The following is a 25,281-nucleotide window of genomic DNA, read 5'->3' as shown; positions in this document are numbered from 1 at the left end:
ACACAGGACCACCTGGGGAATACACTCATGTGGGCAACGAGCTGCAAGTCTGGTTCATGTACTCTCTAGTCTCCCTACCCACTGCTCTAAAGAAATACATAAAAATACCATGATCAAATAGGGCTAGTTTCACCAGTGACTCAGTTCTCCCTGTATGCCTGGTTCTGCTGCCTGTGTACAGCTCCTCACAGAAATAAACTTGTGATTTTTTAAGATCACAGGAAGAACTAAAGACAAGTGTTCCATTTTCTGAAAACATCAATATTTAACACATTACTTGATAACCTAAACTGGATTTCTTATTCTCTGACTTCAAAGCATTTAGTGGTCTAACCCAGCACAACATATTACATAATGAAGCTTTTTTTGTTGCGGAACATTAATTCAGAAAGTCCTCAGCACGCAGAATGCAGTACCACCACACACAGCCGTTTGGGGCATAGAAGCATGCAGCTGCATCTAGCATCCCTTAAAGCACAGAGCTGCTAGCCCTCGCCCTAGCCCATGCAGCACCTTTCCTTTCTTTGCTATTCCAAGCTAGAATGTTTTGAAGAAAATCTAAAGTGATCTATCAGACTCAAATATTAAGAAAAAAAAAAAAAAAGGCTTGTTTAGAAATGCTAGAAAATAAATGTATACAAGCAAAATGATTTAAGCTATCTAAATGTTTTGATTGCAAAAATATCATTTAAAAAAAAAAGTTATAGATGTCATTATGCTCTGAATACTGAAATCATCTTCTATTGCGGAGTGGCAGTGCAGAAATAAATGCAATGTTATTTTTTTTAGAGACAGAAATAGAAAAGAACATGGATATTACAATGCACTTATCTAATGCATGGAAATGTGCTGACCCAGCAGGTCTGGTTCAAGGTGGAGATCACACTTCCATAATGTTCTAGCAGGGACAGAAACAGAGAAAACTGTTAGGAGTAGACAGAGAGAATGGGAAGCTAAAAGGAAGGTTAAAGGAGTAGAGCTGTTCAGAGAAGAGATATGTGAAAACAAGCAAAAGTACAAATATAGTTAAGGTCACATTGGTTGCGCTATTTGCTGAGGTAATAGTGCATCCATGGAAAGAAGCAGTAGTGAGCTTAAAGCTGAGTAAAACATGACCTGATTATCTTCCAGAAATCATTCCAGCATTTCTGTTTAAGGTAAAAAATTAAATGGAGTAATAATTTGAGTTTTTTCTTTAAAGAATTTAATGAATTATTTTCTTGGTTGGTTAAAATTTACAGTGAGAAGTTCTTACAAGTGAACCAACCACATGTTCAAAGATGTTTGCACCATTTTTCTGCAGGATGCTTACAGTTGTTGAGTACTATTTGAAAGTTCCTCCCACAGCAAAACCCCTCCGCATCATCCCCACCCCTTCTTTTAGACGTAAGCCCTTCACATGTATTTATGTGTGAAATAATATGGGTACCAGGGATTAACTCACTCTGCAGATTTCAAAGCCTGTATGAGGAAACACTCCTTGTGGCCAGATCAATGCAACGGCAGTTTGGTTCTCAGAGGAAAATCAAAGTTATTCTAGTCAGCCCCTTCCTACTACTTTTATCCTCTCGAGGGTACACAAATGGCTCATCTTTTGTATCTGCAGTAAAGAAACTTAGCGGCATTTCAACTACCATGAGAATTACAAGTTTTTTCTCTTTCTGGGGAAAGAGAAGGGTAAAATCAGCATTATGGTATTATGGTACAAATGCAAAAGTTTTTTTTTCATTTGTGAAACTTCTCAACTGACAAAATTATGCTTGGAAATTGGAAGTAAAACCCGTCCAAAGCCTCTGTTTTCCCTTGTGCATAGAGAAATGTCTGCTATGATTCCTACTTGGTTTGTTTTCCCTGTGCAGTAGAAAGGGAGAGTGCTGCTCACAGCCAAACTTCTGTGTGGCCAAATATTGTCAGTCCTCAGAGTAATTAGTGGAACTACACACTTCCATAATGAGAAGGTCTTAGACTTTCAAACCTGGTTAATATTGTATTTTTTCTCTTTAAAGTCCTATGCTCAGATTTTCAGCATTTTGTAACTTTCATAGGTCTTTACATAAAGTATTAGGTCTTACTGCCTGACTATACATAGACTCTGAAAATGTTCAGTGGTCTCACTAGATGCGCCACATCTACCCAGCAGGTTGAGGTCCACTCTAAAAAGAGAGAAAGAAACAACAGACTGCTTTTGCAGCACAAATAGGATTTTAAGGCTCCTGGACTATTGCTGTTAAATGAAACTTGGAACTGCATGGACATCTTTGAAAAATGTCTTTGTCCTTGCAATAACCATGTGTAAACAACATTAATCATGACTAATTTTGATATTACTGTGTCTTGTTGCCCACCTAAGTAACTTCAGTGTGTTATAATTGTTATTATGATACTTAAGGAGCTATCATCACATTATAAACAGAGATTATTTTTAATAAGTAAGTTTTGAGCATACTGATTTGAAAATAATAGAGACAACTTTTGTAATGATCATCCTATGTAAGCTAACTAGTGGAAAATAAATTATCAGTAGATTAGAAGTAGACTGCAAGTTGGAGAAGAACAGAAGTGGTACAGGATAGATAGATTGCACAATAGACTTGATGCAATTTGTAGGAGCCATTATTTGATTTTTGTACTGGAACAAGTCCACAAAGGGAAGGTAAAGCTATTTGTAAACTGCTGGGAGAGGCAGAGAGACAAGTGGTGAGTGTGACCAATGGTGGAAAAAAACAATACAATTAGGGTGCTTGGGGTTCCTGTATATAGAGACAAGTTGACCTTAGCAGTTGGCCTTAAGACAGTTGGTTTTGTGTCCAAATTACTTGTGTTCATACCAAGCAAATGGCTTGCTTTGCTATGAACACTGCTGCCAGTACCATGCAGAGCATGTCAGACTTAAAATGCTTCTGTTTCCCAGTCACCACTTAATTTTATTTTAAATGAGCAAAGTTGTGGAGTTCTTGCAGTTGCCATAGGCACATCAGCAAAGATTCAAAAGAGGGTTTTGGGAGAACATGACTATCTTAGAAACAAATCCAAAGGGAACTAAACCTGAAGTTGACATGACTTGTACATGCACTGATGGAAATGAACTATCGTGTCAGGTAGAGATGGCAGGAGCAGTCTGGATACAAAAACCAGCCCATCTCTTCAGCCAGAAAACTATTTCCAGATTAGAGTCACACCAACTGCTTCCTGCATCATCTGTTTCCTTTACAGGCCTCTGCTTCTTTCAGTACTTGAACTGGGCCTCTGGGAGACAACACTGCAGGGGAACAAAGCCAGTCAGATCACTGAATGTTATTTTACTTCATGAAGTGGGAATTTTAGACAAAAATAGAGAGAAGTCCCTTTAAAACTGTCTTCTGGCAGTTTAGCATAAGCCCAGCAGCCTTTACCCAGCAGTCTTTACTCATTAAAAACTTAAGAACAGAATTTCAGTTTTATCTCTCTCATTTTATCTGAACAAATGAACAGGACTGTTCTACTCAGAGATCTGTGAGCAACTTTTCACCTCCCATCCATTACTTTTATATTCTGCTCATAGAATCATGGAATTATTTAGGATAGAAAAGGCCTCCACAATCAAGACTAACCATTGCATAGCACACTTATCAAAATGATGCTTTGAATTTATATAATGTCTTTCATCCTACTGCATCAAAGAAATTATTCTAACTGCTGAGTGATTGTTTATGCCCCTGTTAGTGAATAAAGGAAGACTTTCATTAGCTGATTTTAAATTCTGGAAAATGTGGTCGTACAAAACTACCTAGGAGCTCCTTATGAACCTTGCTCCTTCAGGTCCACTGGCCAAGCAAAAGGTCAACTCTGAAAATATTTTTATTGCTTCACTAAATCCCCTATTTTAAGTTATGCCTTGATTAAATAGAACATTAAACAAGTTTGCTGATATCAAAGACATTGAACACATCTGCCATTTTCTACTCCTTGGTTTGCTCTCTCCCATCCTCACCTTATCCATCTGTGAGAGCACTGTCACGGCAGGAGCACTTCACACCTGCACCTTTTAGGAACAGAAGCCTTGACACCATTTTCTGCTCAGGCTGGATGCTGCCTCCACACTCATCCCAAAGAGATTTTATATTTCTGCAGCCAATAAATATTTGTACATATATATTTGTACAGGCCCCTTGTATTTTGTGTGGCTGCTGTAGCTCAGAATACATGAAAATGGTGTCATACCATAATGGACCATCCTTAGCTTAGCTCCTGTGCTCCCTCTGTTGAGGAGCATCATTCAAGCTAGACTTCTCACATTGAATGAGTTTTTCCTAACTTAATTGTCTCTGTCCTTTTCATGAATTAAATTAAACTGGGAGCATCAAGTATATGCTGTCAGGTTTAGCTTCAGGCATCTTGACCCTTAGATAATTTCTAACAGCAAAGGATGACTCAAAACATGTGGTCGTTAACACCTTTCAAATCAAATATCAAAAAATAAAAGGTAAGCCTTATTCATAGATGACACTTTATCTTGTACCATTTAACAAGGAACACAGACAAGAATGATTCAATTGTTCATTTTCATATCAATTGGCAGAAATTACCTTTATTAGAAAAATGAATTTTTCATATATTTACATTTTTTACATCTTGTTATACTTGGCACATGTGTTTTCTCCAAATAGTTATATACATTTCAGTACACACAGACATTCAAGTCCCCCATTCCCTTAATGTTTTTCTACATATTTAACAAAAATGAAGAACACAATACAATTTGTAAGACAACCATAATATTATATATTCTTCTATCATAAAAAGTTTGAAGCAAACATATATTTTAGATATGTTTCAAAATATTTATACAGTATTAGCACTCAGTCATGCACAGGGTTAAAATATGGTTGGGGTGAACTGCTGTGAGACGGTATGCATAACGCAGGAGAGAAGTGTATGACTCCCAGCTCCTCCAAGTTGCAATGTGTGCTGTTGGGGAAGTCCTACTGCCACCAGGGTTTTAAAGGCATGGATGGATGGATGGATGCAGGGATAGCCAGGTGTACGCATAACTTCCTAGCACGGCAGTTTAAATTGTCTGTGCAGACACTTGCATGTTAAAAATAATTTCATTTTCCTAAACCTATCTAATAAAACAGGCAGTAATTGGAATGTCAAAACTAGTTTTTAATTATTCTCTTTTTCCCCAAACCTTTTCTTTTGAAGAATCCATTTAACTATCAATTTTATCATAAAATTCTGGATTCACTTAAAAATTAATTTTTTTATGCTTTATTCCATAACCAATGTACTTTTACTTCTACTGTAACATCTTGATTTATTTCTCAAGGTGAAAAGAGGACTTCAAACCTCTACTGTTCTTTGCTAGCAATTGGAATTTTATGACTTACCCTTTGTTTTGAAATATTACACTCTTGAGAATGTTACAGTAAATTGTACTAGTAAATAAAAGAAGTGATAGGGTTTTTAATTTACTGTGTATGGAATCAAGTGGTTCCAAGATTTCTGGTAAGATGTTATTCATGGATTGCATATCTCTTCAACCACAATGTAGATTAGTGTTCTGTGTAACCAGTACAAATTGGCACACTTGGACTATTTTCCCCATCAGAATGCAAATACTTTTCCAAGTGTACTAATAATTAATTTTCTTTGTGAGCAAAATCTAAATCTAGTATTGTGAATTCTTCTCAAGATACACAGAAACTAACCCGAAGCTTTAGCTTGATGACCAAAGATCCAATACTAATTTTTCTCTTTTTTTTTTTTTTTTGAGTACAATTGCAAACAGCTTCTATCAAACTCAAAAGATCAATGTGTTACTTGAAACTTTTAATAAATCTTTCTCACAATGCTGCATTTTTCTCTTGCTCCTCATTTCTCCAAAGAAAACCCCACCTTTATACATATATAAAAGCTTATATATAGCTTATATATATATACATGTATGTTCAAAATTTTGCATTAAAATAGCATACTTAGTAAAAAATCAGGTAGGAGTCTGCCTAACACATTAATGAATTCTGTTTGTACCTTCTGGCTTTCACAGGGAAGGCACAAGATACACTGTGTATGTGGGTGTGAGGTGTGAAGACAGAGAGATCGAGCTGTTCTTCATCAGTGCAGAATGGATGTTCTGAAATGAATATGACTACTTCAAAATAGTAGGCTGATGTAAAGTATAAATCGTAAACAGTTATTAAAAATTGCACAAGTTTCATTTCTAGCTGCACACAATTTTATATGATGCAACTGCCATACTTTTGCAACATGAGATTTGGTTTTCGTATTTTAATTCTGAGCATGAATTGCACTAAGGATCAGCTGTGCCATCACTCACTCACACATCCCTGTTTAAGTCAAAAGGTGTTTTGGAATCCAGACCTAGGCCACATAAAGACAACGTAACCAAAAAAAAAAAAAAAAAGCTCAGGTATGACTTCAAATACATCAAGCCAAGATATTTTTTATCACAAATTTTGAATCATGTGAAAATAAGAAAAAAAAAAGATGAATACTACTATCTGTTGGTCAGGATCTCCACATCATCAGTAATAACAAGTTCAAATGCCTATGCATTGAGAAAAAAACATTTTTGACTAACACAACTGCTAAATACTGCCTCTGTGTGCCACATCCATTTTGAAAACTGTGCAGTCTGCATGGACAAACACAAGGGCTGCCGCTGGTACACAGACCAACTGATCTTCCCTGATAAGATTTGGGTTTTAAGTATCCTTCCTCAGCTGCTTTAAGCAATGTGTTTAATGGCCAGGTGCGGGTCACATAAACTGACACAAGCTTTTAAAGTCAGAACCATTGGGCCAAAAGACCGTCTCTGGCCATGAATCTTCAAAACAGCATGAGAAGACATCCTTTTCCCATGCCTAGCTAGATGGAAATGATAGCGAGCATCATTTCCAGCTCTTTCAGACAGGAACTCTCCTTTAACATGTTTTTTCACGTGTCCTGGCACTCCTGATCCCCAGAAAGTCTTTTAGCCTCTTCAGTAAATGTTTCTAGGGAGTTTGGATTTAGGAGGTTTGGAAAGGAGAGGAGAGAATCACTTAAAATAAAGCACTGCTGAAATGTGTTCTACGGCTTGGGGAGATTACTCACACATGGCTAGGTGGGAAAGTGTAAGCACGCACACGTGTATACTGTATATATATTTAGGTTAACAAGTTTAAACAATTAATAAACAGCTTCTTATGTTATTTGGTAATTAAAATATCAGGTTTGTATCATTCAAAATAGTGCAACCTACATAGTAATATACAGGAAAATTACACGCATTGCTCCTATTACCATTAATATGCTTGTGCATATCAGGATGACAGGATATCCTTTTCCATAGGATTAACCTTTTGCATATTTAATTGTATTCTTTGGCCCAGTTTCCTGTGAAACTTTGTATGACAACATAAAGACTTTGGCTTGGAAAAAAAATATTTTAAAAATCCCGTTTTTCTCAGTGACTTATAAACTCAAACAGAATTCAAATCACCTTTGTTAATAATTACCACCTCCTCTAGAAGATGCCCATCACAGAACATTTGCTAATGTGAGTAACTGTGAACCTCCAATTTCCTTTCTTTTTTCACTTTTGAAGATCATTTATACTTCACATATTGCACAACATGTCCTCCAATTTTATTTTTTTTCCAACTCTCTCAATCTTGTCCCATCAGTGAACAAGAAAAGCCTCATTCCCCGCAGAGGAGGACACAGGAACCTTGTGAGGGCCTTCAGTTGCATAACTGCAAGTCCAGATACAGTTTGGCAGTGTGAAACAGAACCTAGAATATATTTCCAAACTGTTTGTTGCTATTAAATGGGCTCAATAAAATATAATCAGACTAAAGAATCCTTTAGTGATGATGTAACATAAATCTCTTCAAAAAGGCTATTCTTATGTACTGCAATGTACAATACTCAAACAAAAAACTGTATTATCCTAATGTTGTTGCTGAAAAAAAATATATACCATTTCTTTTAATAGTACTAGAAGTGCAAAACAAGAGATTCTCTATTAAAATTTCAAGTCACTGTCAATTTTACCATTTGCCCACAGTATAGCTTTATACCATTGATGAGAAGTGAGGAAACCTTCATCAATTCCCAAACAGTCTCACCTCATTCAGAACTTTACAGTGCATTGGATAAGTATCATAATATTTATTGGTATTTATTTTCACAGTTTTAGAATGTGCACATAGAAATATAATTTTTGAAATAGATCAGTGAAAACAAATACTAATACAAAAGGGAAAAGAGAAACCATCCAAGAGTGTAACCACTTATTACCACTACTTTTGAAGAGCTGAAGAGTTAAAACCATCTCTCTTTTAAATATGTAATACTATAGTTAATGTGGTTATCTACTAAAAAAGGTATCGCATGACAACATTAGAGCATGGTTATATACTCTACTAATTTAATATAGGTAAAGAATTGAGTAAAAGGAGTAAAACGGTGTCACTTAAATGCAAAACAACAAAAGCCTTGTAAATAGTGAGGTAACTTAATTTTACTTGTATTATTTCTGGTTCTTAAATTATAGATATGACAAGATCATCACATAATCAGCAGTGGATTCTTACCGCTGTTTAGACTTGTATTCATTTTAAAAACAATTTAAACCACAGCAGATACATCCTGCAGGATGTAACCAAAATGCTCCTGAACCTGCAAGAACAACAGAGTGCATTTTCACTGCCCTGCAGGGTGATGCACACTTGTAATCCTGACTTCCAAAGTCACAGGACATCGGAAGAGCACATATTTTTCTTAGAGAGCATACTCTGTACACAGGTGCAGAGAAGCAGAGGGAAAAAAAAAATAAAAATAGTGAAAGCTTGATTTGAATGAGGAGCTTATTTACAAACAGTGCAGTAACTCTCCTCCTGCAGAGCAGAGAGAAGCAAGGCAGCATTTCTGCTCCCAGTTAACTGAGGAGCAGTCACCAGTGAACATGAACAACCACTTCTCCATCCCACAAACATTGCTGCTACACTGCAATGAAGGTAAACAGGTGAACATGGGATTAATTCCATGATGAGAGCTAAACACCAACAAGAATTTTACACTATGTACAATATGTGCATATCAGACAGAGAATTCTGCATGATCTGAATGATGGAAGAGATGTGACAGTTTTGAGGCTACTCTAATTTGTACTCTAATAACCTGTAATTTAACCACAGCTTTGTAGGTGACTTCAGCCAGAGCAGGTTGAGCCTTTTCTGTATCATATCTTATAGTTTCCTGTATTGCATACAAGTCCACAGATAAATACATAGCTGTGATTAAATTGTAATTCCCTCCTACTGGTAGCAATTACTAACATTTTGCTAATACATTTAAATGAGATAGTACAGGCAGGCTATACGGAGAAGGAGAATGGCTTGTACCATAAAAGACATACTTAGGCCTTTGTGCTCTTTCAGATGTTCCTTCAGCACTGTTATACTTTGAAGGCTCTGCTCTCAATATGAAGGAAGTCTAGATTAAAAAATAACATCAGTAAAATTATCAAATCAGGTATATCAGCAGAAAACTGTTTTTATGTTGCAAACCAGATTACCCTATATAGGAAATATACCTATTTCAAAGGGGCTTTTGAGCTAAAATAGACTTAGAGCTGGGAATGGTAAAGTTTAGAAAGGAGATACATGACATAAATACACTTTGTCTTGAAAGAAGCACATGATGTGATGACCAACACTTAACACAAACTACCCAAACCACACCATGGTTGCTGTTCTATATTAACTAAGAGATGACTTTATCGTAAAAGATTTGTTTTCACTAGGTTTCATATATAACATATGCTAAAACAACAAAAAGATTCACCCTTTAAATTCTTCCTAAATCTAGATTGAATCTAAGACTCTTAGATTCGTATCACAACTCCTGTTCTGCATTGGTGAACCCAGGGAAGGAATAATACCAAGGTCTTCACCAACAGCGTACCCTAAGATACATATGCTACACTGCCAAAATATAAAAATAGCAAGTTACTCTACAAGGAATAGATGCTAACACTCTTATTTCATGCTGGACAGTCACATGGTATAAAGAAAACAATGATACTGACTAGGTTAGAAGTACTGAAGAATCCACAACAGAGAGGTGCAACCTTAGTAACTATTGAATAAGCACAGGAATCCATATGACCTGCAAGTTTTAAACTGTATTCACTTGCAGATTCAATTTAGCAGATTTAAAGGCTGGAGATAAATAGACCATTACTTTACTACGCACGCCTATTTGAAATGGCTAAGTTAGAAGCCTGTAGCTTCTAAAAAGTCAACAGAAAGAGAGAGGAATACTTTCAGGAAACATCACCAGCATAACTGCTTCCAAGCCTTTAGTGCTCTGAACTGCCATCAGGAGGGAGCTTTCTCTCTCTACCTCTCTCCCCCAGCTGGTGACAGAAAGAGCTTAGCTTTCCAGCACAGAAATTCAAGACTACACAGCTCTAGTTTTTGCTACCTTTGGAATTCTATGAGATTTATTTTCACAAGGAAAAAAAAAAAAAAAAAAACAAAAACAAAAAACCAAAAACAAAAAACACCACCTTAGTTTTATATATACTAATCTTAGTTTTATACTGGTCTATATTTCCCTCAGTTTTATTGTAAGCCTTAATTTACCTCATGTTCCTGAAAGATCACAGAAAGAGAGACAGGTTCATGAGATGCTGCCAAAACATGGGGAGCTGGTGGTGATTTGGTTTCAGTTTGTCCACAGCACTCTTTTTCCTAACCAAGCTTCTCAAATAGCAGAATAATGAATTCTGAGCAAAAGCTACCAAAACATTAAATGAAAGTTTCCAGAAATACAAAGAACTCTTAATTTTCATTAATTTTATCTTATATATTAATGTATCTTATTTCCATGCTTTTAAGTTAGTGGGTGGCTACACTGCTCTATGAAACACAAGCAGAACACAAAATCCATTTGAAAGAAAAAAGTAATTTTACTGTGGTGAAAAGGGAATAACAAAAAACATGAAGAAATTCTACAATGTTGTTAAAAGAGGAAAAAAGCAAGAGGCAGGCATGTCTATGTAGCTGTTTTTACCTCCATGTACCTACTCCATTCCTCAGCAACTCAATATCCTGCCTCCATAAAAGTTGTTGTCCAGGAGCAGTGTAACACTACGGGACATGCTACCAAGAATGGCCCATATCATTTACAGCCTGATTCAGTTCCAGCTGGAGTCACGGGAATTCTTGGTGATAGGAATGACCAACAATCTGCTAGAGCTGTAATCAGGAAAATGTAACAAGTCACCAGCACCATCCAGAAAGGTACAGAAAGGATGGCCACTTATGCAGGAAGATTCTTTTCTCCTCTTCAAGAATAGCAGCAGCTAGAGTGAGAGAGAGGGAAATACAGAAAGACTTGATCTCAGTTTAATTGAAAGTCAACGCAAATATATCAACAAAGCTCAGGCAATATTCAGAATTCCACACGTCTGAGTCTCATAAGCTGTGGTTTATGGCTCTACTCTTAAAAGCTTTTCCTTCAACTTCTCAGCTTCATCTTCTTTACATGTATACACCAACAACCTCACCAACTACTCATCTAAAACCCTACATTTTAGCCTTTTCTTCCCCTTGGATTCAGTCATAATATATGCCAAGATCAAAACCACAAATGCATGCAGATTCTTATCCCTCTACTTTCAGTATCTGTCTTTTTTTTTCTTTTTTTTTTTTTCTTATAAGGCAGCATTTTTTATTTCCATGTGAGCAACTGCTGTGCAACATTGTCAAGTCTTCCGTCTGTCTCTTTAATTTGGTTTGGTGTGGGATTGTTTTACACATTTGTAGCTAATAACAAATCTCTACTGTCACCTGATATCTGCTCAAATCAGAAACAGCAAACACTGCAGTATAGGTTTTTTTAGTTAATTTGCTTGTACATTTCATAGTGTACAGAAGGATACCCCACAGAAGGATAAATCCACCTGGGTTTAGGATGTTTACATTTGGATTTCAACAGTTTATTTAGAAAATGTTGTAATTGGGAATTTTTCTTTCCCAGAACGTTATATACAGTATTTGTCTACATATTGAAGTATGGGCATCTAGCTGCAGATAGAGATGATATTACAAACAACTTGCAGTCAATGTTTTGAGTGCTTTAAGATGATAAGCCACCACTGAGCTTCACGATTTGCTTGGTAAACTTCTCAGCAACTTACAACCTAGTTTTTTGGTATGACACCAACAAATTGCCAGTCTGCTGAAACACACCAAGTAGTTCAAAATACTTAAGATTTTACTTAGTCTACTATGATGGAAAATGAAAATTTGCCTCAAATATTTTAATTAATTGTTACAACAATATTTATACCTTTAGTGCATTTGCCTTCCTGTAGACCAAAGTCAAATATTTTATACACATGGGAGAGGGTTTTCATTTATGACAAGTAGTGTTCATCCCACCCATAAACATCCTAGCCCTGCTTAGCTCATACAACTATTTCTATGAGATAGGAATCTCTGCAAGGGCAGTCAAGGATCTTCTGTTTATAAGAACTGGAGGCAGTGAGGCACCAGAAAGCAGATCATGTTAATGACATACAATAATTATGACTAAATGTTGAATAAGGAATACTCAGAAGATATTTATTCTGGACAGAGTGAAGATGGCCATAGATATGCTTTCTGAACATAGATGTAATAAGATATACTAAGATTTTTGGAAGCTGGGAAGGGATTTGGAAAGCCCAATTCCCTGTGCATTTTATTCCTTCAAAAATATCATCCTTCACCTTTATGGTGAATGCACAATTAAATTTTTAAATACTAAGAACTCATTGTGGACTGTTTGGTAGTTAAAGTCAGCTCAAATCTGTTTAATTAAAGAATTGTAAACAAAAAATCAATAAGCCACATTTGTCTATCCCTATGCATCATCTATATTACTTCCCATTTGCAGCTCTCCTCTGAATTATGCTACTCCACACTAACCAACTTGCATACTGTACCTCTGGCGTGCAGATATACAATTACAGCTGATGTAAGTATTTTTCTATTGAGAAGAATTTTAGTTTAGGGAAAAGTTAGGGTAATATTTACATTTTCCAATTCACAGTGGTAATGGTTTCCCTGTTCACTGATCTTCAGTGAAATGTAAGGAATAACACTTGAATAATCTAAACTTCCTCTACACACACAAAAAAATAGAGCAATTCTTAGAATACCAGGAGAATGGCAGAGCACCACCTGTTGATGCTTTCAGTATTTAAATATATTACCAATTTACTTCTTTAGTTTAAATAAAATTTACAACTATATACTCTACTCACAAAAGACTTCCTCTCATCCCTGCCACACTCCCTTATGATTATAGGGCATGGAGAGAGGTGTGTACAACACACTTTGTTTTTGAAACATCCTGATTAACCTTTACTAAAAATGAAAGTCATCCTTGTTATGTGAATATCTTTACATATTGGTGAGTGATGATACTCTTCCTTAGCTGTGTGCACATATTCAATTTATATGACAGATTTGATTAGAGAGGTTAAGAAACTAGTCTGATGTTCAACAAATATGTATGATATTCCAGAAGGAACAAGTCCCTTACAAGGTGTTAATCCTTCATGGTATGTGCAAATAAACAGTATTGCGTTCCTTGCTGATAACACTGAATATATGGCTGTTGGTATTTGATACTGTATTAACAGCTTTAGTAATATTAACATACAGTTAATTAGATATCACTAACATGCTAAAAACAAAGAACTACTGTGGGTTGGGATTTGGTTTGGGAAGTGAAGAAATAAAAGAAATACTATACAACCCTGAGTAATCACCAGTAAGGGGCAAATGCAAACTTACATACATATTAGGTCTCAAGGTTACTAATGATGACCACAGCTCCACAATAAGGGACACATACTGATTGTTAAAAATATATACTCTGGATTAGGCAGCTGTGAATTTTTTGACAAGATGACTGCAGACTTTTCAGTGAACCTAGCTTGTAATGGCAAGTGCATGTGAAATATAAGAACAGCATTTGTATATTAACTAACCAAAATCTACAGGGCTTCCTTTTGGTACACAGCAGTTCACATGTTTGGGTCTATGGTCTTCCCATTTATTTTCTATCAGTCTAGAATGAATGTATTAATTTTGTGCTAACATATTGTGTTATATTAATTAAGGTTCTGGGGCTTGGAGGTTTTTTTTTTTCTGATTTTTTTTTTTTGAAAATGATTATGAAGCTAAAATATATTTTTGAAAGCCTAGCTGTCTGTTTAATCTTTTTTTTTTTTTTTCTTTAACTGTGCAAATGCATTCCTAATTCTTTTTGTCTGTGTCGTAGTACATGCATACCATATTGCTTATCCAGTACTAAAAAATCATTAAACATTTCTAAGGACAAAAGTACATTGAATGATACTTAGCAACAGAAATTAGAATAACCAAAATAGTAAAATAATTAGATACAAAACAGCATAGTTGCCAACATATATTAGGGCTATTCCCGTACAGCTCGCCATTTATATAAAGTATACATAAATGGCTATTTTTTTCTCCTTTTCAACAAGACATATTTTAAAAGGATGGTTGAGAGCATACTAGTTTATCTATTCATGTACAAAAGTACACTGAGAAAGGGAGAGGTTTATATATCATTTACTACAGCAGGATACTATTAAAGAAAATATTCTCCCTCTAAGATGGTGGCAACTATTTTTCCCTATAGATAAAGCGTTCATGGAAAATTTAAACATCTGATTCAATGCTAGGCATTTTCTTATACACACGTCTATTGCTACAGGAATTTGAAACCCTTGGAGTTGAGTACACGCTATTCCTATTTGCAACATAAGGCAAAACATGCTCTGAAATGTACATGTCATTATGGATCCGACCATCCCTCGAACAGTATGATGCTGTAGACTTTATGGATGACCTTAAATAATTATCATTTCTTCCTTTGGATGGTAATGAATATTTATAAAAATCAGGTGGATTTCGCCTAAGAGATAAGTGCTGGTCGTCACGATACGAGTGCAGAAAGGGATTATCTTCTGAGTGAACAGGATACAGGGACTTGCTCCGCTTACTGTCCTCCAGAGCATGAGTTAAAAGTGAGGCTTTGTTGCTCAACAGTTTGCTTGAGGGAACACTAAACATGCTTGCATATGGACTACTTTGTAGAAACTTTTCTTTTTCTTTCAAGCTTATACTACGAGCAGGTCTTCCAATATCAATTTCCCTGGATTTATCAGCAATATTATCAAAAGAATGTTGCCTGCTAATCCTCAACTTGTTTTTTTTATGATACTGCAGAGCATTATTATGTGACCAACTATGTTCGTATATTTCTTCAGGAAGTGATAAGTTCGTTGTATCCTGCAGCATCTGATCTTCCTCAATATCATAGAGGTTCCCCATCCGCAAGCATGCATCACATTTATAGGGAGATCTGCCTGAATAATGTCCTGTATAAGTGGGCAAATTAGAAAGACAGCTCCTACAGTGGGTGGAATTCTGTCTGTATCTATCATTCATGTCAACTAGGGAAGCATTTTTATCTTTTAAACTGTAGTGCTTTGCATAAAGTTTATACTGGTCATTATTTGGAAGACTGTCTTCATTATGTAGGGGAGTCCTGTTAGCATGCTCTGCTTTCCTGTAGTTGTCATTGTGATCTTGATAAACATCAGGAAGTTCTATAGTTTCTGGAAGGACAATGTTTTCAATGTACTGAGGTGTGTCCAAGCGGAATCCTGGCTCATTGTCAGCATCGATTGTGTAGATTTTATCCCGTGGAGAGCTCTGCTTGGTTTTCAGATATGTTAGTTCCACTTCACTACAGTCTTTTGGGTATTTTGATGCTATTGTTCTTTTTTTAAAATTGTCCTTGGTTTTGTGGTGCTTGTTGTTATTTTCTGGTTCCATATGGCAAGTAGCTCGGCTTGATGTCTCTGATACATCTGAATGGACAACCTCTTCGGGAAGGTATCTTTGGCTTTTCACTGAAAGTTGCCTGTTTTCATCTGACCCATTTTCCCTCTGGGAACCTTGGCTCTGACGTACAGATTCTTGACGTAAAGATTCAACAGATTTCCTCCAAAGCTGCCTGGGTCTGGAGTTCACTTTTGTTTCTGCTGTTACTGCAACCTCTACTGTATTTGGATTGGACTCATTCAACGTGAGAGGATGCTGACCTTGGAAAACATAGTTGTTAAGATTGTCCTTGTGCCGATTGCCTGGAAGTGTCTGCAGTTCACTCACATTTTCACCAAAAAAGTTGTCCTTTGTCTGAAAGGATCTGTTATCAGAAAACACCAAGTTTCCCTTATCCATGACCATGTCCATAATCAAGGAACCCCTCTGAATAAAATCAGCTGTTCTTTTGGGGGAGTTAATTCTTGAAGGATTGATACTAGTCATATTTTTTGCTGTTCGTAGTAGTTTTAACATGTTGGATTGGGAATTGGTCAAAGTAAAGTCAGGAGATTTCTTTTTTTCTTCTATATGTACTCCATGAATGCAGCTGTAAATACCCTGTAATATGAGTAATATAAAACAAATTAATTCACTAGATGCAAATTTAAAATACTTTCATTCTATTTTTATTGGCAGTAAAGAAAAAATAAACAGTGCTTATTTAATTAATAGAAAGATAAAAAGTAGATATCTACCCATCTGGCATTTCTTTTCATCTATTTGGAAGGATAATTTCTGCCATATCTGTTGGCAATGTAAAGGAGAAGGAATGCCAGTACTTTACAAACCAGCGGTCTGTGTTGGTCTCCCATGCTTATTCCAGAAAAAAATAAAAATAGACTTGACCTCAAAAGGTTCCCTAATCCCATCACAAAATGTAACTAACCTTCAGTAATGGAAACACTATTATTCTAAACCAGTGATTAAATTACCACTCTTAAAGAAGCCTGCACTCAGGCTATTTTCTTTGATATTATGATATTCTTCACTTTCACTGAAATGAAAAAGTTTCCAATCATGGCATTTTTGCTTTCCTGTTTCCTGTCCTAGCACATATGAAAAAATCCTGATTCTTTCTAAGCCTGAAATTGAGTTCATTTTGAGCAAAACTGCTGAAGTCCATCCTGTAACTCTTACTTGAAATAAGTATTATTTTTTTTTCACCATAGAGGTTAAAAGAATTTCACATGTAAAAGGCCAAAAGAATAAAGTTCATATATAAAATGTGGAGGAAAAAATATATATGCCTTACTAGGCTACCTCCAACAGGCTAGGGCAGAGTCTTTTTAATGCAGTTCCAATAAAGTCCAATTTATTCAAAAGGGTAATTTCAGTATATTTTTAACCAATTAGGCAATTTTGTACCATTTTCAATTATCCTCAGCTATATAGAAAAATCTTGCAAAGTCCATTAGCTAATGAAAGTACCACATTAAAAAAAATAGACAAGAAATACTCATTTGTCAAAAAATATAACAGAAAGCACCTACTTCCTTTATCTTACTATTCATGTAAGTTACTTGGATATGTAAATCCACTTTGGATTCGGTAATATTATCACTAAAAACTGTCTTACTATCTAACCAAACATAGTGACACTTGTGTTTGACCTTTTCTCATATGGGTTATTTGAATTTGCTATGAAGAAAAGCCTATATAAAAATTAGCTCAGTACTTTCATCACTTAAAATCCACTTGTATAAGAAATACAAAAACTGAGAGCTAATGTCTGACATTAGCGTCTCTACCTTTCTTTCATGAAAATTTCCTCCAAACATATTAGATTTCAGCATTTGATTATCAATTATCCTGACAAATGTTCATTCATACCCTAGAATAATTCAGCGGAGAAAAGACTTCCCATGGAGTGCCATTACATCCTAAGGCCACTGATCACTTTGTTAATGCTCTAAAAAAGTATTTCAAATGTCTAAGTGGGAATAAAAAAGAAAGGTGACATTTTAGGGAGGCAGGCTTATACTGCCTATTGCCTAAAGCAGGAAAACGAAAGCAATACTAACCCTGCTGATTGAGAACAATAATCCCGGTCTATCTGAGCAGATTCCAGTGAAGCAGAATCTAAGTTTCCAGTAAAATAAGTGTTCCCAGATAAAGGTTATTAAACTGAGTGCCATGGCTGCTGCAAGCATGTAAAACACTCCTGCCATGTTGTCAATATCCAGCTGGCTGCTCATGACTTCGTTCTTCTCATTGTGGCAAATGCCAGTCAGCCAAAGGGTTTCTAACTCTTCCATTTCCCCTAGGGACAGCAAGGAGTCAAAACAGTTAGAATGCAAAATTTATGCATCTTATAATTTATAAAATGCAAAAATTAGTGCTCACAATAATAGAAAGCCTTTGCAAGTTTAAAAATACAGCACCTTTTAATGTCTCATTTGTGAAGCACTTATCTACAAAGTGTTTGCAAATATAACACATTTCACATCACAGCACCCTAGTCACAGATGTCCTCACATTTCATTAATTACTTCCTAGAGCTGGTTGCTCTAGGAAGCAGGACCTGTGATATTTTAACTTCTTTCTGCCTACTAACACTAGCACCACTTGTTACTGAGAGGGGATGCAGAGGGCTCCCGTCCCAGGGGATTGGGGGCCCCATCCACCAGGGCTGTGGTTAGTGCCTGCTTAGACCCAGGAGGCTCTTCCTATTCCAGTCCAATAGATGCCATCACTGGTTCCACCTGCAGGTCCTGCCAGTAGAAAGCCTGAGTTTGTACTCCAGAGGTGCCAATGCACACATGGACACACGGAGACAACCTTACAGACCAGCACAGACAGCAGGGCCAGCAGCAGCACACTCATAAAAACAAATTGCACTCGTGTAAGCACAGATGGCCTGATCCTCTTCCTCCTGTCCAGCTGATGAGGACTGAAGCTTGCTGGTGAAGCAGGCACACACTCCCATTTGTGTGATTCACCAATATTTACAGATCCCTCAAACAGTGGTGTGAGCTAAGTCTGTCCAACATCCAGACTTTATGCCCCTTGCCCAGGCACTGCCTCAGCCCTTCCAGAAGTCCACTAATAAACCACATCTGTCCCCACACTTGTACACACCAAACAGAAAGTGGGATCACACCAAAACCAGCTAGGAGTTGAGTTTAGTAAAGAGATGGGACATACTTCAGTAACCAGACACAGAGCTCAGTCAGATAAGTACTTGACCAGCATGGTTACATACCAGCAGCCCTTTTTATACTCCCCTCCTCCCATTTACATACACTTGTTCCTGATCCACTTTGACCATTTCATTTCCCTGCACTTGGCCCTTCCCCTAAACATCCTAAAAAACATTTCACACTTTCCCACAACCCCTTTAAAACATACTGTAATAAGTTTTCTCTTTCCTATCAGACATCTGATAACCTTACTTCCCCTTCTCTTACAAAGTTCTGTTTGAACTTCTCCCGACAGCTGTGGGCTCTGCTATCATTTCTGGTATCTCTTATTCCCTACAGTTTCAGTATCTGGGGATTTCATTACTTGTTTTCCTCTCTCATTTTATTTTACTTTTTTTATGTTGAATAGCCACTAATCAAGTAGCCTCATAGCCCCTTACAATCCAGACATTTACATATCCTTTATATCCACCTATCCCTTACAATAAATATTTTTACACCAGTCTCCCAACCAAAGAAGATAATTTTGGATGTTAAAACACAGACAATCCAATCAACAAAGATTAAATTCAGTTAAAAAATTCAGTGTAAGCAATAACAACCAGGTTCAGTATTAGGCTGCCGCAAGGTGCTGCAACGGGCCGTCACTGCAGTGCTTACCAGTTACATTTCATCTCATAGTTGGCTTCATTTTGGTAGTAGGTAAACTGATCCGGAGATTTAGTTTTTAATCACTTCCTGATCTACAAGCACTTCAGGAGGAAACGATACTATTTATCAAAACTTTGTGCCCCCACCCCCCCAATCCTTTTATGGCAAAGAAATGACAGTCACCAACACTGGATGCAAAATTACCCAAAGAGTTGTGTTTGCAGGTGACACTAATGTACAATTGGAAATATGAAACTTGGCTAGCATCCTATACATGCAGCAAATGAGGAAATATGGATGCATCAGATATAGTCTTAAGGAAAGTCTACTGTGTTCCATACACTGACTGCTTTCAGTAGAAAGCAACATTCTGACAGCAATGCCTGGGATACTTGTAATACACCCCTTTTTCTGTTTAAGTTTCTTTCATTTATTTATATATGCCTAAATCATGATTAGCAGTCTCTCTCAAATACAGTCCTTTTTGTGCTTTCCATCTGTTTACACTTTCTCTTTCCCCCCAGAGCCCTAGGCAATGCAGTAAACACAAACCCTTCCCACCTCCAGTGCTCACTTCTGCTCACTTCCAGCTTCTCTCTTGCTCAGCCCTAGACCTCTCCTGCTCCTTCTGTATCCCATGGACCATTCTGTTTCTTACTACAGCCTCCTTTGGCCTCTTGCTGCTGCTACTGCCTGCCTCCTGAGCAGCCGCAGGAAAATAAATAGCACCATCACATCTGAAACAGCATTCCTGCTTTCTGGTTCTGACTATGCAATATCTTACTGCAATTAAACCACTTCATTTACTCAAAGCTAAGGAAGCAGATCAATTCTCTCCCCCTGATGCATATTCTTAGCCTTAGCATCTGTTTCTCATAGAAGAGATTTGGCCTTAGATGAAGGATGTTATCATTTAGCAGTGGTTACTGCTGCCAACATGGACAGATGTGTGCAAGAAACTGCAATTGTTACTGCAAAGATTGTTTTTTTTTTTTTTATTGCACGATATGACATTTTCAAGCATCATTGTTGTTCTACTTACTGCAGCATTGCATATACATACTCTCATACATTACTCTCTTGAGGATATAGTCAGCTGAGTAATTCTATTATTATTTTTAATGGCATAAACTTCATTCTGTCTAGAAAATACAGCAGGCAATACAGAGGACCAAAACCATTTAGGATATGCCTTCAATCTGGGGGAAGAATTTCCGTGCTACTGATCTGTAATCTTTATCAAGGGATTAGGAAATGCATTTTCAGCACTGTAATCCATACATCATGGGAGTAAACATCAGGGGAAAATTGCTAGAAGCTATATTGATATTTCAGCTACCTTCAAACCAGACTATAAGATCAATGACCTGCTGTGAAAAAGCATTTTACAGGATAGAGTGCCAGGCCAATGGGAAAGCTGAAGTCCACTGACAATTTTCACGTGTGAGTTGGAAGTGGAAAACAAAACTGCAATGGAGAAGTTGGTTCTCAGAGAGTGTAGAAGAAACATTGAAGCAGAAAGGACAGGTACGGGGGCACTTTAGCAAAGGCATTTCACAAATTTTGCAAGGGATTAAACTCATAATTAACTAGGAACTGAATAGTTTTGTGCTTGAAGAATGAGTTGGACCTCTATATCTGAAAAACGCAGAGCAAACCTTCTCCCACGTTACATTGCTCAGTCTTCAAAACACCTTAGAGCATTCCTAAAGACAAAAGTCTATCCTAATGCATATTTAAAATACTTCTAATCCATGACATAGACACACTAAATTATTAATTGTAACAGTATTGATATTGCACCGTCACTACATTGGTACTTGGGGGTTTGTTGTCGCATTTCTATGTCCTGGAACATTTGGATTTCTTTTGTTTACTACATATGCAAACATGCTAAATCTCAATGGATTGTTCCTCTTAAATGTCTTCCAAGCCCTCCCAAGGTCTATGAATAAAACTCATAGAGGCTATGGAACAGTTCAAAGAGAGAGCGATATTTCTGGTTTGGGTATTATTAGCTGAAACTCTGACAATCAGCCCATATTACTTCCCAGAAGAAAATTCACATCTCCCAGGATTGTCAAACATCAACTTGATTTGACTGCTGTGCCCTTTTACAGGAGGAATACAAACCCCTTTTTCATTAGTTTTCCATGCATTTCTTTCCCTTTGGCTTGTACATCTAAAGTGACTATTGATAATCCACTAACCTTTCCAAAAACATCACTACAGAAACAAACCAAGCTTGTCTGAGTCCAGATAAATGACAGTGTCGTGGCAAGTTGTGAAGAGCAAAGCCTCCTAGAGTGTTGTGGACCATGCTGTTGTAATAGCCCTTTCATTATATGTGACAATGACAGAAAAGACTGTTAATTAGTAGTCAAAAGTAATGTACCACAGTGTTGTAGATCATAAAGCAATCTGAATCACTGGACTGTCATATTTATGAAATTATATTATCTAGGAACGGACAGATTAGGCTAATTCTGGTGTGTATATGTAAAAATTACTCATTTCCAGTGTGTAGATATATATATATATCTATATGTGTGTATATACATACACACGTGTGTGCATGCACACAGACACACAAACAAAACAGTTATTCATTTAACTGTAATAACACTTCAATACAGCTGATTCTATAAAACTGAAAAAAAGCCTTATCTATTTGATGCCATTGTAGCCCACTTTTTTTAACCCAAGATATTTACAGAAGGCAAATATTTCATGTTTTCTTTGTTATAGTTGGCAATCCAAAATAAAATAGCTATGGTTTCTAAAATGCATTAGGATATGATTTTTCTCACAAATATCTCTGGTATAAGGAATTTTTGAATGGGGGTGTGGATTCATTCTTTACAAAAAATCAACCATTTAGAAACTTGGCCTGGAGCTAGAACTCAAAACATCATTGAAATTCAGTTCAATTTGGGGTTAGAAAAAAATATTTGAAAGTATCAAGTCCCTTCTGAGAAATTTTCTTGGATGGTCTGACTTGTGAGGTGAATGTGTAGGGTGATGACACCTATAGCCATATACAGTCTCAGCACTTGAAAGACCAGAAATGTGGATTATTAGGCATTGGAGAGTGCAGTTGTCTCCATGTGTGCATGATCCTAATTAGCAAGCACAAGCCTCAAACCTTCCATGAGACAAACCTTGGAAGTCAACAGCCTCAATATACATAAATGTCGGGCTTCAACAAGTCCAGTGTTAATGGAGTTCAAGTCTAACAGGGAGTCTCGAGATACTTATAAATATTTATCAGACTTATTTTAAAGCTTTTTGTTTTCATTTTTGATGCTTACTAGAAGGAATGTCACACCACAATCAATTTCTATATCCATCCATGTGTGGGTGAGATTAATGATTACATGAATTGTTGTTCTGTGCTGCACAGGTGACGGAGCACTGCACAGGTTGCCCAGGGAGGCTGTGGAGTCTCCTGGAGATATTCAACACCCACCTGCACATGAACCTGTGCAATGTGCTCAAAAACAAAACAAAAAACAACAATAAAAACAGTAGTATTACAGTAAGGGTTTTTTTGTTTTGTTTTGTTTTGTTTTTAATTTACGTAGTGCTGTGTCATAAAAAGTTTGCCTCATTTACAGCATAAGACTCAATGTTAGCAATTATTATCAAGATCCATATTTCAGCAGTGTTGACGCTCCACGTTATTCATTTAAAATGCAGTATGCTCCTCTCAAGCAAACTGCAAAATTCTAGCTCTCAGTGGTAATTCAAGACTATTTACAATGTTTTTAGGTTACAGGGCAAACAGTACAAACATTGTTTTGACTTTTGACTTTCTCTTGGGTTTGCTTCGGTGTATGTGGTGTGCTCTGCTTTGGCTGCTATTTGCACAGAAATGTGCTGTTTGGCTATTCTGACTCTGCCTTCCCCAGAAGTGCCTTTCTGTCTGCATTTTAGTGCAGCACCTCTAGAATATTTGACACTGTATCACTCTGGGAAGGAATGATAAACTATCCAGCGCATCCTCAGAACAATTTCTTCACAATAAAAATGTCATTATCCAGACACAGACAAGGTATAGGTCCAAAGGTAGAATTACACGCTTTTCCTCATCATAGCCTTTAACCTTTTTTGCAAGCTTTGGGAAGTGTCATCCATCCCTGCCATCATCCCCTCTGAGCCGAAAAACATGCTCCCCTCCTGCAGCCTCTGGACCTTTCCCTGCAGATGGGACAGCTCTCAGGGTGCCTTTTGGAGGTGCCAGAGCCCTCTGTTTCCTGGGCCTCTTGTAAGGGCCCGGCATCCTCTCCTTGTTCTCAGCTTTTCTCATTAAGCCACCTTCCTGTAAGAGCCAGCAACTTCCCCAACGATGGCCCAATCATGCTTAAAGCTATTTGCCTTATGCGTCATTTCACGGATGTTATTTCTGATGTTATTTCTATCTCTGAGTGTTTTTTTCCCTTGACATCTATACATGCATCCAGAAAGATGTGCACATGCTAAAAATAAAAAATCAAAACACAACAAGAAGAACAAAACCAACCCAAACCATAATCCATCATTCACTATATGCACTTACAGAAAAGCAGTTTAAAGAAAAGCTTTTTGTTTGTTTGTTTTAGGGGAAGACAACAGCTTTTCAATATTTGTCTGATGTGTTCCTCATATTTAGTTAAAAGAAAAAAAAAAATCATTATCATCCAAATAGCTCCCTAGTTAAAAACTTGCCAGAAATAAACAAGGACAAAGTTTTATAATTACATCCAAAAAAAGAACAAACAAACTATGATAGCCTTCTTTGCTGCTTATTTAAAAAGCAAATTATAAAATCAATTTGCTGCTCCATTCAAGAGAAGAAAGCAAGACCTCAAACTTGACTGGCACCTGAGCATCTTCTTCCATTCTTCCTGAGGATACAGGTGCAGAGAAAAGGGTCAGAGATGGAAAAGGCAATGCCTAACCCTGTATCCTCTTGACGGCAAAACCAAGAGCATACTTCAATAGTCGAATGTAACAAGCACCAGAAATGATGCACACCCAATAGTGCCTTCATCTACCTTTTCCAAGTCCACAGACACAGGGCTTTTATCCTTCTCCTCCCCAAAACTCTGAGAAACACCAAAGGGCATCACCTCAGCCAGAACAGCTGTGGGGAGAGCTACACTGTGGAAGAAAACTACCCCAAAAGCAAAGCAAGCCTATGATTTACTCACTCTTCGAAGTAAGCCAAACCTGAACTGGGTTTCAGCATGGCATGGGAGCACAGCCAGATGAACCACAGACTCATGACAGTCCAAAATACCACACAGAAACCCAAGGCACCATTTACTTTTAAAAGTTGTGCTGCATTCAGCCAGCCCCCGGCAGGGAGCAAACACCACCAGGAGCTTAGATAAGGTGTTTGATGGAGGGAAATGGAAGAAATAATAACTGACAGAGATACGACTTTGGAATTAGCTCTACACATGAGAAATGCTTGTCAAGAAGCCATTAAATGAAAGTTGAGGGTGGGAAGAATAAGCAGCTACTTACAAACAGTCATC

The 25,281-nt window shown here is 37.0% G+C and overlaps 1 protein-coding gene across 2 annotated transcripts in view; it reads right to left on the bottom strand.

Moving 5' to 3' along the window:
• Window positions 1–4,527: 4,527 nt before the first annotated feature.
• GRIN2A (glutamate ionotropic receptor NMDA type subunit 2A) overlaps window positions 4,528–25,281 on the bottom strand; it is a 193,214-nt gene continuing 172,460 nt past the window's right edge. For both annotated transcript variants that reach the window (XM_038187006.2, XM_021277526.4), the window contains 2 exons: window positions 17,990–18,228; window positions 4,528–16,526 (listed from right to left, as the gene is read on the bottom strand). In XM_038187006.2, the coding sequence (XP_038042934.1) occupies window positions 14,736–16,526; window positions 17,990–18,228 (2,030 nt within the window). In that variant the 3' untranslated portion in view covers window positions 4,528–14,735. The remainder of the gene's footprint in view (window positions 16,527–17,989; window positions 18,229–25,281) is intronic.

Source organism: Anas platyrhynchos, chromosome 15 (assembly GCF_047663525.1).
Source record: "Anas platyrhynchos isolate ZD024472 breed Pekin duck chromosome 15, IASCAAS_PekinDuck_T2T, whole genome shotgun sequence".
NCBI lineage: Eukaryota > Metazoa > Chordata > Aves > Anseriformes > Anatidae > Anas > Anas platyrhynchos.
This window is presented reverse-complemented; position numbering and strand designations above follow the sequence as displayed.